Source organism: Monodelphis domestica, chromosome 1 (assembly GCF_027887165.1).
Source record: "Monodelphis domestica isolate mMonDom1 chromosome 1, mMonDom1.pri, whole genome shotgun sequence".
Lineage (NCBI taxonomy): Eukaryota > Metazoa > Chordata > Mammalia > Didelphimorphia > Didelphidae > Monodelphis > Monodelphis domestica.
In genome coordinates this window covers 69,957,757-69,984,072 of record NC_077227.1, presented here as the reverse complement: position 1 = coordinate 69,984,072, position 26,316 = coordinate 69,957,757, and the positions used below count along the sequence as shown (strand labels likewise).

The window sequence follows — 26,316 nt, the reverse complement described above, 5'->3', positions numbered from 1 at the left end:
AAGGGGATCCCCGCCGGGAGAGAGAGTGCACTGATAAAGCTCGGCTGCCTCCACAATGAGACCTGGAAAGATAAAGTCTCCGAGCCCAAGGTCTCAGAGGCTGCGGCAAGACACGGATTCGAATGCAGCCATTTCCTCACCTCTTTTCTACGTGACGTCCCCCCGGATAAAAGGCAATCAGCCCAGTGCCGCCAACCAGAGAAGGGTTAGAGGCACCAGTGAACAAGAGGAGGGACGAGGGGAGCCTGGGAAAGTTCTCAAAGCCTAGGGGAGGACTTTGGAGTGAGCCGTCCGTTTGAAGGTCTTTTACGGGGGCAGGTTGGGAATAGGGGTTCAGAACAGTATCTCCCCAGAAGTCACAGCCTTCAGGGTGCTTGATTGGCTGAAGCCTTGGCTTCTGGGGCAGGGAGGACGATGCCGGCTACCAGGCCCGGAAAAGAGGAGGCACTGAGAGGAGGGGAGGGTAACGGAGAAGATTGGTGGGCATCGCCGGCCAGGACCAGGACGGAGGCTCCAAGCCAAAGTCGCCTCGGGGAGACCGCGGTAGGATCCAGGCTGGGCAGATGCTGCCCCCAGCGGACAGAGGAGGCACCGCTCTCCTCCATAGCCAGCAGTCAAAGGCGGTTCCTCTTTTCAGACGTGGTTTCCCGTCTCATCCAGACGGCCCCTCCTGGGAGGCCAAACGCTCCATCTTTTGTCTCCCACCCAAGCCTGGGGCCAGGCCGGCAGTGAGTCTTGGAGAAAAGCCCGGGCGCTCCTGGAACAAGGGGCCACTGATCTGTAAGGGAAGCGGGGGGTTAACACTCACTCCCGGGGTGTCCCCGCCCCGTGCCCCCGGGATTCAGGAGAAGTAACAGTCCTGCTGCCTTCAGGAGGGCACTTTATATTAGTCGTCCCGCTTCCCCTCGGCTGAGAGGACACACTCCTGCCACGCTCTCCAGGGGAAGTCGGGGCCTAACCCAACATTCAGGCCTTCCGTCCACACCTCTTCATCAAAAATGGCGGGTTTTCTAAGACCCCCCAAAGGGCTTAATCTTTCTTGGTAAAATTGAAGGCGTTCTCACAGGCAGGTGATCCAGGTATTTTGGGGGGAGGCGTGGCCTAGTTTGGGGCTAGCAGAGAACTGCTGGGGCAGAGGGTCGTAGGCCGTAGGCGGTCCTCGGAGGGCTATCACTGGCCGTGGGGCAGTCCCTCTTCTCAGGGGTCGCCGGTCGTTTCAGTCCATGGCCAGTGATGAGGCGGGGCATCATTCAGTCCAAAGGCTCGGGAGGGGAGTGATAAAGTTCATGGGAAGGTTTATTCTGAGCCAACTAATGCTCCAATGCAAGTGTTGTTAAATGCTTTCCGGGGTCGGAGGAAAACTGGCAGGAGCTGAATGGAATTGTAGACCCATAAAAGCAATTTCTTTGTTACAAAATCCTTTATTAGACCCGAATCCCAGCACAAACTGCACCCCCTCTCCACCACCGGGCCTTGGGGAGGCAGGCGGAGGTGTGCTCACCACTTGGGTTAAGCTAGAGCCAGCCCAATGACTCCAGTTCTCTGGGTAACCGGCACATCTTAGGTGACTTCAAGGATTGCTCCATTCAGTGGTAGAAATCGTGCTCACAGAAGCCCACGAAGAGAGGCTGGGCCTGGACACCTCGCCTGTAAGAAGACAAAAAGGAGAAACCGAGTCATCTGGGAAAGAGGGACACAGGATTAAAAACCCAACTTTTAAGAATATTTGAAGAGAGAAACTGAATATGCTGCAAAAAGTCTCCTAGGAGTTTAGGCTTTACTCCCAATCCACATCACTGAGTTGAGGCCAGAGAAAAAAAGGAGACTCACAAGTATCATCCTCCCACTCCTCAATAATCTCATTTAGCTCCAACTGGAGTTAAATTCCAGGGCACAATTCCTGACCCTCGTACCTGAGAAGCTCACATCGGAAGTTTGCCAGTCGGGCATATGCCAACTTCGTGTCATTCACTGACTTGCTGCTCCAAAGCCTCTCTGCCACGGCTCCTGCTCTGGGCCTGGAAGACATGCAGATCGGCCCCTGGTCAAACTTCTCAATTGGGCTGGAAGGACAAGCTGTCCGCATGACTGGAGCAGCAAGATGTGCCCAGGGTAGCCCCTGGGAAGAGTCTTATGGCCGAACCATTACATACTGTGATCTAGAATAGGTTATTTCATCTTTCTCTGGGTCTTAACTACCCCTTCTGTAAAACAGGGATAACAACTCCTACCTTCTCTGACTCGGGGAAGAAAGGAGACAAGATGTATGAAAATGGTCTTGGATGAAATGGCACATAAGGGAACACAGGAAGGGATGTCAGAAGCTATCTAGTCCAGCCTCCCCATTTGCCAGAGGAGGAAACTGAGATGCAGGGACTTTAAGGGAGTTGCCCAAGATCACAGATAGCCAGAGGTGGGATTGCCATCCAGATCTCCTGATTCCAGAGCCCATGGGCATCTCCCAACATCATGGGGTGCAGGCAGGGATGACGGAATGGAGATGTGGCTCTGGTGTCTTTGGGGCTACTTAGCATCCAGAGCAGCAGCATCGAAGGGGAGATAGCTGAGCACAGACTAACTAGGTGTGAGCTAGAAGATGCCCTAGACTTTGGGAAAACTTAGGGAGAAAAGCAAAGGTAGTAAGCACCCAGGGCCAACCCAAAGCCAGAGGCTGGAGGTCTGGTTCTGCCACTGACTGACCCTGGGCAAAAGATTTTTGGGAAAATGGGGTGCATGGCTTGTCTTAACTACCAGCCTAGGATGTTAAGACAAGATGAGATAGACTATTCACATCGAAGGGATCATGAGGTTAATGCTTGTTCCAACTCTTGGTACAGAGGACGAGGGAAGAAGAAAACAAAACCTCCAGAGGAGCATCAGAAGTAGGTCTGTTTAGCCGAGGCCCACTGGGAGTGACTGTGCTCCTTCTCTCTCCTGCACTCAGGGAACACCTTGTTTCTCAGCCATTACTTATTGGCCCTTTGCTCTTCCCCTTCATTGGCCAATTCTGCTTCCTCTCTTCGCTGCTTACCAGAGTCTGGGGGTCAGATTGGTCATGTCCACGAACTCGCCCCACATGCAGGCTTCACCCCCAATCACCAGAGACTCCTGCTCAGGGCTGCCTGAGGGAACACAAGCTCAACATGAAGGCAATGGTAGGGACAAGTCATCAAGAGAAAGCATTGTTTGACAGCCTGATAAAATCAGGACATGAAAAGACTTCTTTGCAAGAAAGATTCAAGAAGTGCCGAGGATGTTATTTCCTGAATCCCCCTCAGGACCAAATCTTCTGGCCTCCCATTCTCCAAATTCACTCCATAAGGTGGATTCCAGGCCTCCTCAGGGAAGAGTGTCTATGTCCTCCCTTCCAAACCCTCGAACCTTCAAAGTCCAGAGGCTCCACACTGTAGATTTTCTGCCAATCCTGCCCATAGGAGATGCGGTTCAGGTACCAGGGAGAAGACAACAAGACACGGTACCCAGCCTTGGTGATGTTCTTCATCTCCATGGCATATGGTACAGGTTTTGTTTCTCTCCACACGTGCACCACTGTGTCTGGACTCAGCTGGTTATAAGAAACAACCAAAAAATAAATGCTGGGGGGCAATGTTCTCTGCTGCTAGTGGAAAGAACCTAGTCATTTTCACAAGAATTTACAACTCCACACAGGTCAAAACACAAACCTTCCAAAAAGGACCCAAATTGATGCAATGTCTTCTTTATCTATATCCTCCATCTCTCTGCAAAACTATAACCTGAAGAAGGGATCATATTATAACACCTCTAAAGGCCTAAGGCTGCTGGGTGGTGCAGTAGATCGAGCACTGGGCATGAAGTCAAGGAGAGCTGAGTTCAAATCCAAACTCAGACACTTACTAGCTATGTGACCCTGGACACGTCACTTAATCCCGTTTCTCCCCGTTTCCTCATCTATAAACCGAGCCGGAGGAGCAAATGGCAGACGATTCCAGTATCTGCCAAGATGACCTCATGAGGTCACTAAGAGTGGGACACGACTAAAGCAATGGACCAACAAAAGGCTCCCTTTGGTGCCCTGTGGCTATGTCCCCTACACTTTAGCAAAGACTGCCAGTGGTCCAACAGGGTAGGGCATCTCTTTCTGATAAACCTCAGACCTGGGATCGTTGTGATCCCCATCGTCATCCTCCTTGTTCTAAGCTCTTCCCAGGGCCGAGAGGCCTGTGTCCTGGCCTGGTATCAGAGGGTGGGTGGAAGCACAGAACACATTTTTGTTTCTCCTCCAGTCTAGAGCAGGAGATTTTGCCAATCACACTTCAAAGACTGGGGATGTGGTGGGGGCAGGGAGAGGAGGGTGGACTGAGGTCAAAGAAGCAAAGATAAGTGCCCATGAAGCCTGGTCAGCTGCACACAGAAAAGCCATCTGTATGGGGCATAGGGAGCTAAGACTTTAGGCAGCCTTTCCTCTGAACACTAAGTGATAATAATAATAATAGCTCACATTTGTGTCGTACTTGAATATTTTATCTCATTTGATCCTCAAAACAATCCTGTGATGTAGGTGCTGTTTTTATCATCCCAGTTTTACTGATGAGGAAACCAAAGCCGGATCATCAAGCCCAGGGTCACATAGCTTGAAGGTGTCTGATGCTGCATTTGAACTCGGGTCTGCATGACTCCAAGTCCATCTGATGCAGCAGGCAAAGCCCAGCCTCTCTGAGAGCCTCTGAGGCTCTGTAGGGACAGAAACCTTTTCTTTAGGTTGGGGGGTGGGGAGGGGAGTAGATAGACAGGGAGGCAGAATTACTGTTTCCACCTCTCTGAAATCTAGTGTTTAGGTCAAATGTGATCTTACCTCTGAAAATAGCCTAGAAGAAAGTAAAGCTGGGAGACTCCCTCATTGGAAAGGGGGTTCTAGGGCTCCTCTCTAACCCATTAAACATGGGATCCAGGGCACCTGGGGAAAATCACCACTGTGTGGAGGCAAAGACTCCCGGTCCCCTGAGCTACGCAGCCCTGAGTGATATTGGGAAGAGCAGGGGATATGGAGGACTGGAAAGATGGGTCCACTGACATCTGCCCCAGTTCCTACAGGATAAAGTCAGTAAACCCCTCTGCTGCTTCTTTGTCCGCCATCTCATACCTTCACGTCATTGTCAAACACCTCTTGCCATACTATATAGCCTTTTCTGTAGGAAGACACAATGTTCAGCAGCCTGAGGAAGAGAGAAACGGACAAACTCACCTTGGTGCTGCAACAAGTGAAGAACAGGGCAGAGTTGTCCTGAGGATGCCGGGGTTCCACCTGACGCGGGGAGGAAAGCGTGCCCGCCTGACTAGTCCCTATGAGACAATTTTCTCTCCTGGCTCTAGGACAGGCCATCACAAACTCTGCTAATAATTAGCTAGGGAGTGGGAGAGAGATGAGAATTGTTTCAAGGAGCAGCTTAGAGAAAATGTCGAGAGGCCGAGCCTGGAAGGACTGTTTTAGTGGATGGGGGAGTGATCAGACAGCAGGGCTTTTCACTCTCATCTGGCTAAAGGGGGAGGGCAGAGGGAGCCTGGAAGTCACCATTTACAAGATTTTAAAGTAAAGGGGGGGAGGTTAAGGGGATTACTCTACCCTATTACCCCCACACTCCAACATCAGGGAAAAGTGTGTCCCAATCCTTCATTTTTCCCCCAATGTATTATTTTTCCTCCAATTACATGTAAAAACAATTAACATTCATTAAAAAAAAATTTGAGTTCCAAATCTTCTTCCTCACTCCTCCCTTCCAAGACAATAAAAGCAAAGTGATATAGATTTTACTTGTGCAATCATGAAAAGTTTTCCATATTAGTCATTTTGTTAAAATCCTTACTTTTGAATGTAGAAAGATTCCAGTTGCTCATAGTTCTGAAAGCCCTTTTCCTTCATGAAGGCCTGGATATCTGGATTGGACTGCCTGAATCGCAAGAAAGAAAATGATTTCTCCCATTTCTTGGGTCTCCAGGACCCCAGAACCTTGGGGAGTCGGAATAGTCACCTCATTTCCTGTGATTTCTCTCCCAGGCCTGACAAGAACTAAAAAGCAGTTGCTGGCCCTGGACTGAAGAGCTTAGAACTATGCCAGGCCTGACAAGTGCCTAATTTAGCCTACCTTTTCCAGCATGACATTTGAGGTCTTCTACAATTTGGCTTCAGCCATCCTTCCCAGCTTTCCCTGGGTAGGATCAAACACTGGTAGAGCTAGAAGGGATCTCAGAAGACTATCTAGTCCCACTGTCTCTTTTAAAGCTCACTGAGATTATGACTTAACCCAAGTTATACAAGTATAAATAGGTAAGCTGAGATTTGAACCCTGAGATTCTGAGACTGCAAACCCAGGGCTTCTTTTATGCTTCATTGGTCTTATTTCATTCTTTCATCTCAACTAGCCTCATTTTAATCTCTTTTCCCCCCTTCTTGGTCAGCAAAGAATTAAGAACACAGAAGAAGCTCAGTTAATACTTTCCTTGATCCCTTTGGTCTCTAAGATCTGTGGAGGAGAAAGGGACTTCAACAAAGGAGAGCTAGAGCAAAATGTGTGTATTGGACTGGGGAGGGATATGGCTAAATGGGTGTCTCGGCAGAGAGAATACTATGCCTGAAAGGGTGGGAAGATAAGAAAAGCTGTTATTAATCCATTTTCCTCTTAGTGTGGGCTTTATCAGGGCTGGAGACCTTGGTTCTGAGTGGTCAGGGAATTCAGGTTCCTCCTTTCAACACCCAATTCCTAAGTAGTCTATAAAAGGAATCCAAGAAATTCTCTAAAGACACCCCAACACCGGCCACACTCCCAGCAGCTCAAGTTTTTCCCACTTTTTGACTCAAGAAGGGGACAGGGATGACCTGAGGGCTCATACCAGCAGGTGAAATCAACTTCATCTCCTCCAAGGTGAAGGTAAAAGTCTGGGAAAACATCACTGATCTCCTGGAAGAATGAAGCCATGAACTCATAGGTCCTGTTGAGGATGGGATTCACTGGGCCGTAACTGCCAGAAGGAACAGATCCTGAGTAGCAAGGAGTCAGAAGTCCAGGAATACCTAGGCCAAGAGAGATGCACACAGTCACAGAAAAAGAATCACTGCTCCACAGAGATACCATCTGTAGCCTGAGAACAGTCCTGCTGATTAACTATATGAGGTTATACTGTAGTAGCTTATTTCTGCCTTAAGACATTCCATCTACTTGGGACTTACACTGATGGGGCACTGAGCTCACATGCTGATACTTTCCAAATGAGATATTTGTAAAGTGCTTAGCACAGTGCCTGGCACACAGTAGGTGCAAAAGTACTTATTCTTTCCCTTCTTCCTTCCCCAGAGGTTCAGATCTATCAGGCTCTTAGAAAAGGGCTTTCAGATTTAGTCTCCTCCACAATTCCTCTTCTGAGGACACATCAGACTTTGTTTCTTTAGTTCTTCAGGGTATCAAAGATAGTGGTGAGTTAAAAACTCAAGTGGGCTTTACTAGCCCAAATCCAAATGAATTTCAAATTTTATCTCTATGCTATATCCTTTTGTACTTCTAATTTTCCAAATGGGAAAAATCATTGGGAAAAACCTGTTATTCCAAATTAAAACTGGAATGTGACATGTTTTTGCTCATAGGTTACATGCTAAAGATATGCTGCTGGGGCAAGAGTTGAAGAGAAGATACTTGACTTTCCTCTGATTTTTCTACCCTGTTCTTACCTTTTCCCCAAGACAAAGTGTGGCCTGGTGTGTCAAACTCTGCCAGGACTCGGATGCCTCGCAATCGGGCATACTCAATGACAGTCTTTACATCCTCCATTGTGTAGATGTGGGAGGCAGGGTCATAGGATCCCTGAAAGACATACAATCTCTTAGAATGCTGTCACTGGGGGGAGATGAATTCCTCAGCTCAGTTGGACAGGCTAATGGGAATCCTTCCCTAGGTCACATACTCAGACAAGAGTGCCAGATGGGACACGAGGGTAGAGGACTGGTCAGTGTCAAAAATCAATTAAAATACTATCTCACATCTTTCTAGTCTCTGGTCCTTTTTACATCCATGATTTCATTTGGTCCTCACATTTCTGGGAGGTGAGCAGAGACAATAACTGCCATTTAGCAAATAAGGAAACTGAGGATCAGAAAGATGACAGAGTGAGGATTTGATGTCTAGGTCGGTCTTCTTTCCTTGCAGGACTCTTTGAAGGAGCCAAGTGCCTCCCACCCACATGTACAGAAGGACCAGGAGAAAACATACCTTTCTGCTAAGCTCAGGGAAATTCACACTCTCATACGGAAAAGAAGGGTCATCAACAATGTGCCAATGGAACACGTTGAATTTGTTATATGCCATGACATCCTGGGGATAAGAACATATATGAAATGTAACTCTGTTGATGATGGCATTCAGAGACACAAACACCCCAAGATAACTTCCTTGTACTCACTGAGCATGTGGGGAAGTATTAGAAAACAGCTTCCTGCTGCTCAAACCCAGCACTTCAAGGGTCCTCCCATCCCCCCACTCCATGTCCTTTTTGTTTGGAACAACTCCTTCCTGCTTACTCCTGCTGGGCTGTTTCCTGGGTACTTCCTATTACTGTCGAAGCATGAGCCTTTGTGTTTTTTTTTTAATACCACACAAAGGAGACTTGGAAGGAGAAAGCTTGGCCAGCATGGGGTAGAGAACCAAAGTCCAGGGACTACCACCTTTAGGCTCTTGTATACTGAGGGTAGCCATCACCAAAGCCCAACTTTATCTTGCTGGGTGAGGTGTAATCCCAAGGTTCCATCTAGGCAGAGTTACGGAGAAGACAGCAGTATGGATCTGGAAAGCAGGGCCTTCAGGTGAACCTCAGGACAGTTAGGCCAAAGTCAGTCAAGCAAGAAGCTTCTCTAATTGTCAGGACTGACTTGACTTTTGTTCTGGTTGATTAAGGAATCCCAACATCTCAGTCCCGACTCCCTCTCCCCATTGTTCTGTGGGCACTGAGCATCATGGTCCACCAAGTTTGAATTCTGTTTTTCTTTTCATGTGGAGTTTTCCAAGTAGGCCACCTCTCTGCAGCTAGTGAAGACTCATAAAATCAAATGTTTCAGGAAGGGGGGAGGTCCTCAGATGAGGAACTATAGTACATACCAGTGTCTCCAGGATGGTTTGCAGTGGCAGGTAATGACGAGATGTGTCCAGCAGCAAGCCTCGGTGAGGGAATCGGGGAAAGTCTACAATATCCGTACAGTTGACATAGAACTGAGCAGAACAAACATGGAAGATATCAATGGCACTCATTCCCCACTTCCAAAGTCTGTGAATGTTCCCTAAGAAAAGACCCAGGGCACTAAGAAATTTTGCTGGTGGTGGCCAAATATAAAACCACTTTTGGATGAGACCACATCCCTGATCTCCCTGGCCTTCCCATGGCCTTTCCAATAGATTGGCTTATTCTGTGGTGCTTTCTATCTCCAGTGCTTACTACAATGCCTGACACAAAGGACAAGCTTAATAAATGTTTACTGACTAGCTCACAGTTAATATGTAGAACTGTCCTTGGATGTGTCCTGGGGGCTAGAACCTAGGCCCTGTCTTCTAGGAGCAGCCAATATGAAGCCACAAAGTCCCTAGAAGACAAAGCTTACACCAAAGCAAGCTGACAATTTGGTCTGAATTTTCTCTATAGTTTTTAAAAAACCTATTAAAATTTTTTTCCTTGGTTACATATAAACAAAGATGTTTAACATTCATTTTTTAAAATATCATGTTTCAAATTTTCTCTCTGTCTTTTCTGCCTCCTTCTTGAGAAGGCAGACAATTTGATGTAGATTATACATGTACAGTCATGCAAAACATCTCTTTAGTTTTTTTACTCCTATTTGAATGCTTTTATTCCTATTTTCTTTTAATTGATGTAGCTTATTATACCCTGGGTAGCAGCAGGTAGACTCTAGTTGTGCCAGGCAACCTGATTCTATCAACCAAGGACCTTCAGTTACCCAACTACATCCCCAACCTCTTGTAGTTCCTCCCAAATCCTATTGAGCTGGGAATGTCCTTTACTACCTTTGACATCCAGAAAGAACTAATGACAGAAACAGGCATTACATTGTAAACTTCCTTCAGTCCCTTGGGACACACTCACCATACCCTCAGCGGATCTCCCAATGAGCTGGCTAAAAGTCTCTAGGCCTGTGGAGAACCAGAGGCACAGAGTGAGGTCTGGGGAGAGTGAGGGAAGAAACTACCCCAAATATAGAATGGTGCCCAGTGATGCATAGGCAAAGGAAGTGGGGGTCAATGCTCAATTTTCCTCAAAAAAAAAAAAAAAGTGCAGGGAGATGGACAATTCAACAAGCATGTCTAATGTATTTTGGGAACATCTGGTTGATCCAGAGAGATAACTCAGAAGTTTACTGAAACAAAAGGCATTCCTTACATCTATTTTTTTTTTTGGTCAGACACTGTTGAATGCTGTGTGTGTGTGTGTGTGTGTGTGTGTGTGTGTGTGTGTGTGTGTGTGTGTGTAGGACCTCATCAGGTCTCTAACAAGCCCTGGCTCTTGTGTGGGGCCTCTTCTTTCTGGAGATCTGGCAGCCAGCTAAGGAGAGGAGAGGCTTGGTATGTTATTTTCCTTAGCTTGTAAGGCTGACCACCTTAGAAAGCTTTATATTATCTGAGAATCTCTTCCAAGTTCTCAGATTTGACCTCTTAGTGAAGAAAGATGAGGACAACTAAGGAGAAGACATATAGATATTGTCTCCTTGGGGAATTAAAACCATAGAATTTTTAGGGCTGAAAGAGATCTTTTGTGATTTAAGGACTTTCTAATCCCTAGGAAATTTTAGAGTTTAATATATAGATTGCAATGATTAGAGACTATATGTATTCTTCATATCTCTATTTCCCATAGTGCCTAGTGTAGGATGTTGTGTTTAAAAAGGAAAATGACAAATATATTGAATGAATTTAAGATCAATGATTTTCTCTGGAATGCCAAAGAATCATAAGTTTTGTTTTTTCACTATATTTACCTTTCTTTTCAAAATAATCAAAAAAATTTTTGTTTCTAATCTAGATATTTATTTTAGTCCTTATTCAAAGATACTTTTATTTTCCCAATTACATGTAATAACAATTTTCAACATACATTTTCCCCAATTATAAGATCCAAATTGTCTCCCTCCCCTCCTTGCAGATTAACCCAGATATTTAAAAGAAGAGTCTTGTTAGGTAGCAGGTGGTGGGAATGGAATATAGCACCTTTCCCCATACTCTGTTCCCTTGGCAGCTTAGATATCTATCCTGATGTTGAACTGAGACCATGTGAGAAGAGGCCTCAGGAGGATGTTGGCCTTACTTTCTAGCACTGGATTCAGCATCATTAGACTGGCCCTCTATTGTCCGATCAGTGTAGCCATGGTCAACCACTTCACTCTTTCTTAGCCTCAGTCTCCTACTCTATCAAAAGGAGGTAATAGTGCTGGCAGAACTGAGTGCTATGGAAGCTTTATGTCACATCTCATATAAATGTGAGCTGCTAGTTTTATCTTACCATTACTAGACTCCCTCCATCCAAATAATCCTCAGTTCTTTTCTTACTAAAATAGAAACTGCTACAGTGCCATCTCAGTTTTATATATATAGAGGGATACATCTCATAGAGAAGAAACCTGGAAATATCATCTGGGACAACTAGCTTAGTTGCTTTACTCCTAGGAGGACTTAATTTCATATCCTTCCAACCACTGAATCCTCACCAGAACGATCAATGAAAAAATCAAGGTCACCCAATCCTTTATCTCCCCTCTTCATATCAGTCCCTGTACCATTACCTCTGAGAGCTCCCCAGACAGTATGAGATTTCAGGACAAACTGCTGATTGCTGAGAGTTAGAGTGTCTGAAAGGATAAGAAAAGGTTGGAGGGTTAGGGTGTGGAAAACTGAACTTTGCACCCAAATTTTAAGTGAAAATAAAAGGGTTAATAATAAGCTTCAAGCTCTGGCAGTTGTGGACCAGCAGCTTGGCTTTTGGGGGATCTTGGGGAAAGGTATGATTATGGCAACTGGGAAACTGAAACAGGGTCCCACATGAATGGGCTAGAGAAATATTTAGCCACAACTAGTAATGTCAGTCACAACAGCCATAGAGACTCATATGAGTGTGTGAACTTGTCTTCTACTAAGATTTTTTTTCATTGTCTTTTGACAAGTCCTGATGCTTAATAATGCCTTGGTTTCCTTTTTGGGAATATGAATTCCTGTTAACTCTCCCCATGGAATAAAACGGTTTGGTGTTATAATGAATGAGAAGGATCTATCCTATCTATCATCCCATTGCCCAATCTCCTCAATTAATTTCTCCCCCTCCCCTATTCACTGAGTGCCATGTCTAAAGAAACAGGTCTTTTTGATTAATTTAGGGCCTGAAAACACTCCTAAGGCATAGAGGCATTTGGCAGACTTTAGCATAACTTACAAGAAGATATTCCATCTGGGTGAGCCTGTAACACCCTGCTACAGTAGGGGAACTTAGGCTTAAACCTCACTTAGCATCCAAGTCCATCTACTCTTGGTTTCTTGGTATTTAAGGCCATAAGAATGTGGCATGAGTTTTTAAAAACTGGATATACTTTACACACTGGTTCCCCCAGTCCCTTGACAGCTTCCTGGGGAATGGTCAGAGTTGAAGAGATTGTTTAGGGTTAAGGCTGAGCTGTTTGCTCTTGCTATCAAGTGTTTACTTTCACAAGAAAGATATCCAACCTAAGGACTATACTTACAGTTCTCCAAAGAGTTCATTTCAGGAAACAGGTCACACCCAGGGACAGCCACAAGGACATCCAATGAATTCTTCACTGTTATTTTCAGGTCTGCAAAGAGAGAAGAAATTCAGGAATCTCAGTCACATCAACATTATAGATAACTGGAAAGGCTTTCAGAGACCATTCTAACTGAACCTCTGAAGTGAGGAAACTGAGGCCTAGGGAGATAAAAAGACTTGCCCAGGGGCACATGGTTAAGTAAGGGCCTTATGCTCCTCCAGTAAAAGGGCAATCTCTGACCATGTATGCTTTTCACTGATAAGTTATATACTTATTCTTTTTATATTGTTACCCGAGTATTCTCTACATATTCTCAGACAATTCATTAAGTGTTTTGTGGACTTTAAAGTATAAAATAAATGTCAGTTATTATGATGTTAATTCACAAATGTGTCCTGGATGGAAACTTTTCTATAGCAAGGGTTGTATCTGTTTTGTTTTGCTATGTCTAGTGACTAACTCAGGCTTTTTAGGTGTCCAAATGTACTACTGGCCAGTATCTAGGAAGAATGTAGGATCATGGACCTAGAATTTGAAGGGATTTGAGAGTCCAATTAGTGCTACTTCATTTTACAGATAAGGAAACTGAGGTCCAGTGAAGGTATGAGATGGGATTTTAATTCTGGTCCTCTCATTCAAGAGTCTGCATTCTCCCCACTATACCACAATGCCTTGAAAAGTGCTTTTCTTTTTGGAGCATAGACCTAGCCAAGGTGGGCTCTCTACATGTCTTCAGCTTAGGCCATCTATGATCCTGATGCACAGGCATTGATACCAGTAGCTACAGCTCAGAAAGTAATTTTCTGCAGAAAAAGGGAGTGACCAATAGGAAGGGAGAACAAAACTTTCAATATAGCTCCTGGAGTCAGCTAAGGAGAAAGGAAGCTGAAAGTATTGCTACTCCATCTTCCTGTCAACAATTTTATACTAATGGTATAAAATTTCCCCTCTATTCCACTAGGCTCCTTATCTCCTCAGGGTACCTGTAACAGCAGTGGAAAAATAGCCCCTACCCATGCACCTCCTTCCATTACACCCACATGCTGCTGTTGCTGATCCAGTACCTAGAAATCCAAAATAAAATTAACTTCTACCATGTCAACACTTTTGAACAATGGTGACACTTGGCATCACAAAATCTTAGCATCACAATAGAAGAGATATAATTGATTTTCCCCCAAAAAGTCTAAATTTGCCTCTTTGCAAATTGCATCCAATTTCTGCCATCCGGGGCCAAACATTAAGTTTTTCTTTGTGACCATTCCTTAACGAAGACTGTTATCACATTTCTACCTCCAAATTCCTCCCCCCTTGTCTTTTCACTAGGCTAAACATTTCTATACTCAACTGGTCCCCCTGTGGGCATAGTCTAATTTATCAACATCTTTCTTAAAATGTGGTACCCAAGGGAAGGTAATAACTGAGATGTGGTTTGATCAGGATAGAGTACATTGGGACTATCACTTGCCTAATTCTGGACATTATACCCGGCTTTCTCTTTCCCTGCAAATAGATTTTTGTTGGCTTTCCTCGTAAATCTTCACTGGGTTATAAGCTCCTGACACTATTGTTATGCGCTATGATTTTGTATTCATCCTTTTGCTTTTCCTGGTGTTTTTAGAACAATCTAAGCTTGTTGTTAAGCTTCTTGTGTATTCATATTGGTCTACTTGGACAATTTATTTTCTGCTACATTGGAATTAATCCCTTTTGTCTTCTGAATTTTATTTGTGAGATAAGACATATATTCTAGTACATATAACCTACATATATGTCCTCTGTTTGAATGTTAATCCATGGGAATCTTACCTATGTTTTCTCTGAACCGGTTTCTTCCAAATCTAAGATTCATGTTAGGACTCTGCCTAGAATCTCTCATGGGCTATTACAAATCTTAAAATTGAGAGTGGTCACTTCCCCACATTGCTTCCATCATTTCCAATAAGGATAAGCAATAACCAGTTTTTCCTTGGTGAGGTTGGGTCCCCAAAATTCTATTTGATGCTTTCTCTATCTTTTGAGGATGAAATTACCATTAAGGCAAGCCATAAAATATTAGTTCTGCTTCTGCCAGAGAAAGGACTCTAGGGGGTGTCTGGATAATTGAAGGTCTCCTATAACAACTGCTACATCACACCTCACTTTTAGGCTTAAATTCTTTAAGCTCCTCTTTTTGTTGAGGTGGTGTTAAAGTAGTACATTACACCTGTTTCTGCTTTTGCTGAGCTTTTCTTAAATCCTTCCATCATGCTTCCCTTTTCTGCTTCCTGGATTGCTTCACATAAGATTCATAGATTTAGAGCAGCAAAGGGTCTTATATGAAAAATGACTGTGCCTGGCCTCAGGAAGTTTATAGTGGCAGGGGTGGGGGGGGGATAAGGAGATGTAGGAAAAGGCTGGCCAGAAGGACTTTGTCTGTATTTGTTATAACCTATTTAACAAGAGTAAACATCTGCCTAATGTCACTAATTTGAAAGAATAGTGACTATGAAGTCGGGGTTTGAGTTCCAATTTTATCTTCATCATTCACAGGGAACAAGTCACAACTTTTCCGGGCTTTAATTTCCTCAAATGGAAAATGGAGTTATTTATTATAGAGGGTTGTTTTGAGGAGCACCCCCCCCCCAACAAGGTACTGTATAAATGGTAAAGTGAAAAATAAATGTTACCTCTTCTTATTCATGTGGAACCAACTTAAATAATGCTGTAGAGGATAATTAGCCTCATACCAATAATTTTATATGTGGGAAATATATTCCTTGATGGCTAAATTTGTGTAATATAAAAGCTTAAAAACTGATACAGAGACCAGAGAAACACACTGCACAAAGCAGGGCAAGACCACTTGGAATTGCTAAGAGATGCAAAGGGTAAAGACATGACACATCAAACCACCTAGCCCCTTGAGGCCTGCAGTTAGATGGCAAGTTGAGATGGGTGTGATTCAGTTTCATTTGAATGGTAGAGTACCAGAAAATGGAATGGAATGGATCAAGCCACAGGTAAGCATATATGGAACCAGGCAGTGCAAGGATAAGAGGAATGGAAAGATGAGTCAATTATCTTCCTTAGGAATTGCTTAATCTTTAACTTAAAATCTAGCTAGAGATGATAGCTCAGAGGACGTTGAACATTGTTTCTCCAATAAAACAAAATAACTATTGCAAGTTACTGATCAATTTTTCCAGGGGAAGAGAACAATGGAAAGGTGCTAAACTCAAGCAAAAAATATGAAAGGTATACAGGACAAATGATTGGAGAGGGAGCCCAGGGGTTAAATTTCTAAATCACTGTCCTCTCCAAGAGTTTGGAGAGTATAGTGAACAAGAAGACAGTACTTTGTAGAATCTGGGCGAAATCCAGAAACAGAGTAGCCAAGGGCCTGTGGTACCTCTTTTTTTATTTGTAATCTAGAAGTGGCTGGGTAGAATATTAACTAGATAGTTTTGTGCTGTAAATGTGGGTCTAATGATGAGAAAATTAGACTGAACACTTGCCCTTTAGTGAACTATTTGTATAAGTCCTAAATATTGATTTTTAACATTCTCAACACAGCAGCTTTCTTTGGTTATATGGAAGGCTTTACAATGTCTTTCTGAGCTTTTTTTTTTTGTCTGAACGGCTGTTTGCAAGAAAATTGCCATTTCATGAAAGAAACATTCATCTAGGATGGACAGGAGTAGCAAACTCCTAAGTCTCAAGAGTAAAGAACAAAGTCAAAGAAGACAGTGGGCTAGTTTGCTGCAATTATGTCTTACTTAGGGTGATGCTTGGTTATAATATTTTTTAAAATTATAATGTCTTTAATGATGTAATAGTACAAATCAAGATAACTATGCAATTACTTTGATGAACTCCCTGTAATTTAACTTGGAAATGGTTAAAATTGCCCCCCCCCCCAGGATTATTCAGTTTAATTTTTGCAGAAATCCATAGCTGCATCCTGAAGTTATAGGAATTATGTTCAAAGGGAAAATTAGTGAAAACAGGTATAGCAATATAGTAGTCTGGAAAAAGTGCTGACTGGAATCCAAACAACTCTGCATGTGAATCCCTGCTGACCTTGTGAAAATCTTAACCTCTCTGGGCTATAGTTTCCACATCTATAAAATAAAGGGTTTAGATGAAACAAAAGGGACCCTTTGAACTCTAAAATCTAATTTTATGATATTGTAGAGAAGCAGCAGCCTGCTTCAGTATCTATGATTATTCTCATCAAAACTGTTTTCCAAGATTTCCTGATGCACAAATGATTCAATCTAACAAAAGAGATGAATAGCAATTAGAAGTTGAGAGAAAATGTATTCTACCTTCATTTTGTGTTTTACATGTGACCATGCAGGTCAGAGTATAGCACTTCACTGTTAACAAATTTTTCCATTCCCAGTTATTTGGCTGAAATATGGAAAAGGGAAAAAGTTTAATTATAAAAGGTACCATCCAAATTTATAGACTAGATGAACACTTATCTAGTGCTTTTTTACTTGGTTCCTTCCTCTTTTTCCTCCCTATGTTACCATTAACCCACCCACTCCAGGAGCCTATTCTATGGAAACCAATTTGTCAGTCATTGCTCAAACTTTTTTCTGTCCACTTCTGTTAATTATTTCCTTGAGAAGCAGATCAAAATTCTCTTCAAGTAGTCTTTACTTATTAATTTGGCTGAATCCTGCATTCTTGTTGGAATAATTAGGAATTCCATTCACATCAGCCGGCATTTTCATTGCAAATGGTTTGTATTCGTTTGGATACACGGTTTTGTACTAACTTCTAGGATTCTATGATAATCATCATCATGCAAAGAAGACACTAGCACTTGACCAATAATGTAAGGGTCTCCCAAAAGTCACTTATTTCTGAAGACAAGATATTTTTGTGGCTGAATGATTTGGCTTCTGTTAAGGGAAAATACCCTGGGATGTAAACTCCTGGAGAAAGGCTGAGTTTAGGCAACCCTGGTCTTTCGGTCCATTCGGGTCAGGTGACAAATGGAAGGGATAGGAGAGCAGCTGGGAGGTAGATCTCAGTAGCAAGGAGCCTGAAGAGTGGACAGTAGCTGATAAGAGGCAGGAGGATGAATATGACCGAGAAGAGGGATGAAAAGGAAGTTAGTGGCCACTAGGCCTTGGGTCAGGGTTTCAGGGGAAGGCTGTGTGGATATGGGGTGAGGAGTGTCATTCAGGCCAGAACCCAAAAGATTGCAAGCTCTCTGAGGGCAAGGACTGTCTTCTACCTTTTTTTTTTTTAATCCCCAGCGCTTAGCACAGTACATAGCAGGTGCTCATTAAATGTTTATTGACTGACAGTCTGCAACGGATATCTTAAGTTAGGGGTACTGAAGCAGGGAGATGCACAAGAGTGAGGATGGGAGGCCCAGGAAAGCCGAACACCTCGGAGGCAGCAGGGCTGAATTCGAGGGAAGCCGGCGGGCAGGGGCAGGGATAGGAAGACCTGGTGTCCTCGGGAGGCGGCTCACCTGGCCGGTCCGGAGAGAGCCAGGGCCCAGTCCCGAAGATGATCCGGAGGTAGCGGACGAAGGCTTCGTCGAGCACCGAGCAGCCAGGCTGCACTGCCGAGGCAGCCGAGTACTGGAAGTGGAAGAGGCTGGGGTTCAGAGCGAAAGTCTGATTAGGGGAAACGCGGATGTTTTGCGGCCATGGCCACACGGAGGCCTCCAACACCTGCGTCTGGGCCAGCGTCCCGACCGCCAGCAGGGTTAGCAGCAGCAGGACCCCGGTGTGCTCTAGAGAGATCATTGCTCCCACCCTGGGAGACGAAGACGCTCAGAGACTTTAGAATCTTTCGGGTCTCTCTGCCTCCCGCCAGATAGCTGCAGGGAGTCACATGAGTCCCAAGGTCAGGTGCCTTCCTCGGCCTCGCTACGGGATTGGATGACGCCTAGCCGACTGCGCCTGCGGGAGTCCTGAGGCTCCGCCCCTCTGTGCCCTGGGTTTAGGCTGAAGGAGTGGGGTTTGTCCCTGTCCTGTTCTGGTTTGTTTACAGTGAGGAGTCTGATCCCTTCCTCTGGAAGTCGGGTGGGAGGTTCTGGGTGAATATGGAGCTGGGAAGGAAAAGACTTTTGGATTTAGGGAACAGAACATAGTGAGCAGCATCTGTGCCTCTTCGTGGAGCAGGAAAGGTCCTTTGAAGAGGGTGGGATGTGGTCTGAGACTCCAGAGAATTCTGGAAGTGGAGGTCAGAAGGGAGAGCGTTCTAGGCCTGGGGGTAGCTAGCGGTCAACCACGCCCTGAGGAGTGGACTGTGGACCGGCCTGGAGTTAGATCGCAGTGTACTGTATGGAGGTGAGGAATATGCAATGCAAGAAGTCTTGGAAAGGCCTCCCCTCCTTCCTTCCTTCCTTCCACCCTCCCTCCCTTTCTTTCCTTCCTTCCTTCCTTCCTTCCTTCCTTCCTTCCTTCCTTCCTTCCTTCCTTCCTTCCTTCCTTCCTTCCTTCCTTCCTTCCTTCCTTCCTTCCTTCCTTCCTTCCTTCCTTCCTTCCTTCCTTCCTTCCTTCCTTCCTTCCTTCCTTCCTTTCTTCCTTCCTTCCTTCCTTCCTTCCTTCCTTCCTTCCTTCCTTCCTTGTCGAGAAAATGATTGAAATATCCATATTCTTTAACTCTAGAGATCCCACTACTTAACAATTTTTCCAAGGAGATTGAAGTTTTTTTTTTAAGGCCCTATACATATATAAATATTAAAGTAATCCTTTCTGTAGTAACAATGAAGTAGAAAAAAATCAGATTTATGTTGTTTGGGGAATGGCTAAATAGATTGTTGGCATGGGACTCAGGACTTCCTCTGGACACCCCCAAACCCCAGAGATATCCCAGGCCAAAAAGTAATTCCTTTTTCTGAAATGAACATTCCCTTGTGGTCTCTCTTGAGTTTTCTTATGAACATGGATATGCACCTCCAAGTTCTACTCTGATAAACAGAGTATTTAAGTAATCTAATCATCCCTTGAACTCCACAGGTCATACCTTGTGCTTTCAGGACACAAAACATCACCAGACATCTCTAATGCCCCCCAGACCCAAAACATTACCCCATTTCCTGATTATGTAATACCATCATCCCATCTCCTCATCTCTAGTCACTTAGACCCTGCTGTGAAGAGGGTATAAATATCCCAAACCTAATCTCTGGGAGGCAGCATTCCACCTGCTCTTGCCTGCAGGGCCATTTAACTTAATAATTCATCTTGCAGTCAATTGAATAAATTTCTCTTTTATTTTTAAGTTAATTATTGGAATCTGTCATTCCTGACAAGGGTACCTGCCCTGAGCCCAGGGTTATATACTTCCAGCTCTCCCACATCATTATGACACATATTGCTGTCCTATAAGAAATAATGAATATGAAGTATATAGAGAAGAATTGGAAAGCTGATGTGAACTGAGGCAAAGTAAAGAAAGAAGAATGAAAATATATTAAGTATCGGTTTATTTAAGAGTCAGCCAGAGATAGACTTGAAGTCAGGAAGACACTGGTTCAAATCTGACCAAAGACACTTATTAGCTGTGTGACTCTAGTCAAGTTACTTAACTTCTGTCTTCTTCAGTTTTCTCATCTGTAAAATGGGGAACATCATAGCATCTGCTTTCAAGGGTTATTGTGAGGATAGAATGTGATATTTAGGGGCAGCTGGGCGGCTCAGTGGATTGAGAGCCAGGCCTAGAGATGGGAGGTCCTAAGTTCAAATCTGGCCTTAGATACTTCCCAGCTGTGTGACCCTGGGCAAGTCACTTAACCCCCATTGCCTAGCCCTTACCACTCTTCTGCCTTGGAGCCAATATACAGTATTGACTCCAAGACAGAAGGTAAGGGTTTATTAAAAAAAAAAAAAGTGATATTTGTAAAGTGCTTGACAAACCTTACATAATTCAAAATGTTAGCTATTAATCAATCCATAAATATTTATTAAGTGCTTACTATGAGCTAGTCACTGTGCTAAGTGCTGGCCTGAAGCTGAGAGCTTGTCTAGAACATCCAAAAGGTCACTGTCACTGGATCAAAGATTATATGTTGGAGTAAGGTGTAATGAGACTGAGAAGGTAAGAGGCTAAGTTATAAAGAGCTTTGAATGCCAAACAAAATACTTTTTATTTGATCCTGAAGGCAACAGGGAGCCATTATTACTATTATTATGTACCAGGCACTGTGCTAAGAGGTATATAAATAGAAAAAGCAAGATAGTACTTAACTCTTGCAAATAGAGGAGGACAACATACAAGTGGGCCTGATGGCCAAGAAGAAGTAGTTTGATTAATGAAATCACAGAAATGTTGAGTGAAGTTATGAGGTTATTGATTGAATATATTGGACTAGTTGATTTCTATAGTTTCTTCGGAGCTATAAAAGTGTGTGATTCTATTTTCATACTTTCATAAGGCATAGATTTAATTTCTTATTGAACATAATGGACATGACCTTTACATTGAAACTGTTACCAAGGAAATTCATTATATGGCATCTGGTCATGAATTTCTAAAGTTGGCTGAAGTTTGTGATAGATGTTGATTTACAGGCAACTTGTACATTTTGATTATTTAAATTCAGTAATAATATATATATTGCCTCCCAGGGTAATGACTTTAACATTAACTGGGCAATTTTTTACCTACTTCCTATCACAAGATCTGGGGGAAAAGGTTGTAGTATAAGCCTGGTTTAGATTAAGAACTTTCATGCCAGTACTTATGTCTTTGAACCATGTACATGAGGCCATTCATACAGTAACTGTAATGATACTTCAGAAGACCCATGTTAGTCTACTGATACACATTTTATGGGCTCCAGTTCTAGTCTTCACGAGTTTCTGTAGCCAAAAAAGAATCAATTATCTGGTTGTAAAAATTTGGGTAGTAGATAGAAGCTCCTCAAGGACAGGGTAGGATAAGCCTCACTATGGGCACACAGTCTCTCACTGGGCTTGTACCCATAGCCTTTCCAACTTAGGTGTGTCTTCTAAAAGGCATAATTATGCCTTCAAAAGCCCAGGGTCACCCCTGTGCCATGATGGAACACTAGAATAAGACTTCAGTAGAATATGACTGCTACTACTATTTTACACTTTCTCTAAGTTAATAGAATGATTTTACATCTATTTTCTCACTGATTCTCATAATAGCATTGTGAGGTAAACTAGGACAGTATTATCCTCATTTTACATATGACAAAACTGAGACCCATGCGATTTGTCCAAGGTTACAGAATTAATAAGCCACTGCTGCATTTGAAACAGTTCTTAGTGATAAATTCATTATGAACATGGATTGCAAAATGTCAAAAGATGCTTATTAAAATTAAATCAACATGTAATCTGAAAAAAACCAAACAAACCAAACTATTGTCAGCAGTGCAAGGATCCAAGATAATCCTAAGAGATTCATGATGAAAAATGCTATCCATAGCTGTAGAAGAAACTGTTGGAGTCTGTGAAGCATATCATTTTTCATTTTATTTCCTTCATGAGGTGTTTCTTGTATGTGTGACATATGTTTTCTGTCATGACATGGGGAATATGGAAATATAATTGCATGACAGCACTGCTATAGCCTACATCAAATTATTTACTGTCTGGAGGAAGGACGGAGAGAATTTGGATCACAAAATATTAGAAAACAATTGTTGAAAATTGTTTTTCCATATAATTGAAAAAACTAAATGGAATAGAAACATTAAAAAATTCATTATAAACAGTGTAAGTTAATTTGCCTCAAACAAACTCAGCATGTTTCTGGAAATCTTTGCCAATGGTTCATTTGCATCATTGTTTAAATCCAGTTTGATATTTTGGTCATTAGCTAGCAGATGTGAAAATTTCACCCTAAAGGAGGATGGCCGAGGACTTAGCAGTCAAAGGTTTTAAATGGTGTTTGTATGGGAGGAAATAGTCATGACTGGGACTCATCTGGGCAGGTGAACAAGGCCAGATGGGGGATTTCCAGGACCGAGAGAAAAGACAACACAGGGTAGGGCAAATGATTGGAAGTGATATATTTAAGTGGTCAGGCAGTTGGCCTCATGCACTTAAAATGTGGGTGTTCCTTGGGGCTCTGTCTTGAGCCCTCTTCTTTTTTTTTTCTTCACTTTTCTTGCTGACCAGATCAGCTTTCATGGGTTTGATTATTTCTATGCAGATCATGCACAGAACTTCATATCCAGCCTACTTCCTCCTTCATTACTAATCATCTACTAGATGTTTCACATTGGTTGTCCTAAAGACATCTTAAACTCAGTGTCTGAACTGATTTTTTTCCTTCTAAAATCTGCTCCTCTTCCAACTTTTCCTATCCCTCCCAACCTAGTCTTTCAGATTTATAACCAAAGTATTATGCTTAATTCCTTACTCTCCCTCTTTGCACATATCTAGTGAGTTACTAAAATTGTCATTTCTGTCATCCACAGTGTTTCTTTTCTAGGATTCCTTTCTCCTCACATTGCCACCACCTTAGTTCAGGCCCAGATCTCTTCTCATTTAAACTATTTTAATAGTGTCCTAAATGGCCTTGCTGCCTCAAGTATCCCCCCCACCCCCAACAATCTATTCTCCACAAAGCTACCAAAATGATTTTCATTAAAGACAAATCTTATCCTGTCATTCCTCTGCTCAATAAACTCCAGTGATTCCCTGTTACCTCTAGGATAAAATAAAAATTCCTCTTTTGGACCTTTTAAAGTTCTTTACAACTCTATGACAACCTATCTTTCCAGCCCCATTATAGGTTATTCCCCTTCCTACCCTCTTTGATCAACAGATCTTTTCTTTTTTCCTCCATCTCCTCTCTTCATGCCTTTGTACTGACAGTTGCCTCCTAATTTCTGCTTCCTAGAATCCTCATTTTTCTTTAAGATGTAGCCCAAGGATCACCTCCATGAAGTCTTTCCCAATGCCCCCAAATGCTAGTGCCCTCCTCCCCAACTACCTTACATTTATTCTTTATATATTTATTTTGTATATATTAATATATGTACATTTTCTCCCCCAATGTAGTTTTTTTGAGAGTAGGTATTGTTTCACTCTGTATTTTATATTTAGTGCCTGATATGTATTAAGGCAGGGGTCCCCAAACTACGGCCCATGGGCCATATGCGGCCTCTGGAGGCCATTTATTTGGCCCCTACCGCACTTCCGGAAGGGGCACCTCTTTCATTGGTGGTCAATGAGAGGAGCACAGGATACATCTGAATCCTATGCTCCTGGAGTATGTGGTGGTGTCGCAAAGTGCGGTGTTACTCCCGTACAGAACTACTGCCAGTGACATAAACCTTTGCATGGCTCCTAGTTCTGAGAGTAACTGAATGAGAACGAGGCTCCATGCAAAGAATTATGTGGCTGTACAATGGAAGATGTCAGCATGGTGAGCAGTGATCTGGCGGAGGGGATACCGCACTGTATATACTGCTGCCTGATATAGTGGTGGCGGTGATGGGCCTGTGCAAGGTGTGACAGGCCCATCACAGCCAGTGCTGCAGCCTCCACTGTCCCAGACAGCAGTTATACAGTGTTACAGGCCCAGCACCGCATCCAGTAGTATGCACAGGGATTTGTTCATAGTTTTTTTTTATAGTCCAGCCCTTCAATGGTCTGAGGGACAGTGAATTGGCCCCCTGTATAAAAAGTTTGGGGACCTAATAAATCCTTGTGAAGGTCTGGTCACAGACAATAGGCAAAGGTCCTGAAGAGTAGGCATTTAGCATCAGAGAAGAATACCAGGAGCAACTGAGGGCCCAACCAGGGGAATTAGGGTGTAGGGATGGGATTCTAAATTTTGGAAGCCAAAAGTGGCATTTGCTGCCTTGAGGTCTACAAGCAAAGCCTTTTTAGGTGTGCTGTATGAGAAATTCTTATTGAGTTATAAGTTAGATTCCATGATCTTGTAAGAGTTAAAATTTAGGGGGGAAAGTGAAGCAGGTAGAAATTAGTTTCTCTCTGCAAGAAGTATTATATTTTGAGAGTTTTTATTTAAGATAAGGAATTCAGGAAAATACAAGTAAGAAAGGCATGTGCTAGGCCCAGAGAGCCTATTCACGACCACTGACATCTTGCCTGCTAGGTGGAGAGCCTCGTGTGCTCCGAAGCTGAAGTAGGGAAGCCCAGGTGAGAATTCAGTGAGATTACAAAGCATTTTGGGAAGTGAGCAAGGACTTCTGGGAAATGGAGTCCCAGGTTCAAGTCTCCATTTTTACAATCTCTGAAGATGTTTCCAAAGAGGAGAATCTGTGCTTACGTGATTCTGGTATTCTAAGGGAGTAAGATTCAAAGGAGCAACAGGAAGAAAGGAAATTTATTTTATTTTTTTAAATTAATCTATTTAGTCAATTTAGAACATTATTCCTTTGTTACAAGAATCATATTATTTCCCTCCCTTCCCTCCCCACCACCCTTCCCATAGCCAATGTGCAATTCTGCAATTCCACTGGGTATTACGTGTGTCCTTGATCAGAACCTATTTCCATGTTGTTGGTTTTTGTAGTAGGATGTTCATTTAGAGTCTACATCCCCAGCCATATCCCCTCAATCCATGTATTCAAGCAATTGTTTTTCTTCTTTGTTTCTACTTCCAGTTTTTCCTCTGGAGGTGGATAATGTTTTTTCTTGTATATTCCTCCAAGTTGTTCAGGATCACTGCATTGCCACTAATGGAGAAGTCCATTACATTCAATTGTACCACAGTGTATTTGTCTCTGTGTACAATGTTCTCCTGGATCTGCTCTTAAGAAAGGAAATTTAGAATGAGATCAAAGTGGGCCACTAGCAAGGCTGCCTTGAAACTAAAGTGAAGGGAACAAAGATTTTTTTTAAGCACCCACTATGTGCTGGGCACTGTGTAAAGTGCTTTACAAACATTATCTCATTTGGAAGGCATTGGCAAGTGGGCTCAGAACATTTTATTACTTTTATTAGTAGCTTTTCTCTGTACCATGGACTTCAAAAAAATTCTCCATCCCCCAAGGCAAGATATGAGAAGGATTCTTGGTGAAATTGGATTACTTTGCATTCTAAATGTATGCTATACCCTTATACTTGTATACTTTTGTGAATTTGCTTTCATTGTTCCTTTTGCCTGGATTATCCTTCATTTATCTCATTGTTTGTCAAATTCCTACTTACTTTTAAAAGAACAACTCTGTTGGCCCATCATCCAGGAAGCCCTACCTGATCTTCTGGCAATCTTTTACCTCAAACTTTGTTTTGGAATTCTCTGAAACAGATAGAAGGTGCAGTGGATAGAGTAGTAGGCCCAAAGTTAGGAAGACCATAGTTCAAATTTGGCTTCAGATATTTACTAGCTGTGCGATACTGGGTATGTCATCTAATCTGTTTGCCTCAGTTTCCTCAGCTGTAAAGTTGAGATAATAATAGCACCTATCTTGGAGGGTTGTTGTGAGAATCAAATGAGATAATTGTTAAAACAAAGCAAAATTCTTGGCATCTGTAAATGCTTATTCTCCTCCCTTCCTGTATTGATATAATATTGTATGCAGTAATGAGTTTTGGTATCCCATCTCCCTT

The 26,316-nt window shown here is 43.1% G+C and overlaps 1 protein-coding gene across 1 annotated transcript; it reads right to left on the bottom strand.

The window, feature by feature from the left end:
- Window positions 1–1,401: 1,401 nt before the first annotated feature.
- HEXA (hexosaminidase subunit alpha) lies at window positions 1,402–18,699 on the bottom strand. Its single transcript, XM_007478529.3, has 14 exons — window positions 18,273–18,699; window positions 12,755–12,844; window positions 11,807–11,872; window positions 10,117–10,163; window positions 9,120–9,230; window positions 8,238–8,339; window positions 7,700–7,832; window positions 6,868–7,048; window positions 5,844–5,927; window positions 5,123–5,195; window positions 3,382–3,565; window positions 3,032–3,122; window positions 1,914–2,018; window positions 1,402–1,647 (listed from the first exon to the last, which is right to left on the bottom strand). The coding sequence occupies exons 1-14, from the start codon at window positions 18,550–18,552 to the stop codon at window positions 1,587–1,589; spliced, it is 1,608 nt and encodes a 535-aa protein (XP_007478591.1). The 5' UTR covers window positions 18,553–18,699; the 3' UTR covers window positions 1,402–1,586.
- Window positions 18,700–26,316: the final 7,617 nt, after the last annotated feature.

Excerpts from the sequence above, each read along its gene's own strand:
- HEXA (XM_007478529.3), bottom strand. The coding sequence starts at position 18,552 with ATGATCTCTCTAGAGCACACCGGGGTCCTGCTGCTGCTAACCCTGCTG. Across the intron at positions 10,164-11,806 it reads TGTCTGGGGAGCTCTCAGAG|GCCTAGAGACTTTTAGCCAG; the intron begins GTAATGGTACAG and ends GGTTCTCCACAG. Across the intron at positions 5,928-6,867 it reads GAAGTTGATTTCACCTGCTG|GCAGTCCAATCCAGATATCC; the intron begins GTATGAGCCCTC and ends CTTGCGATTCAG.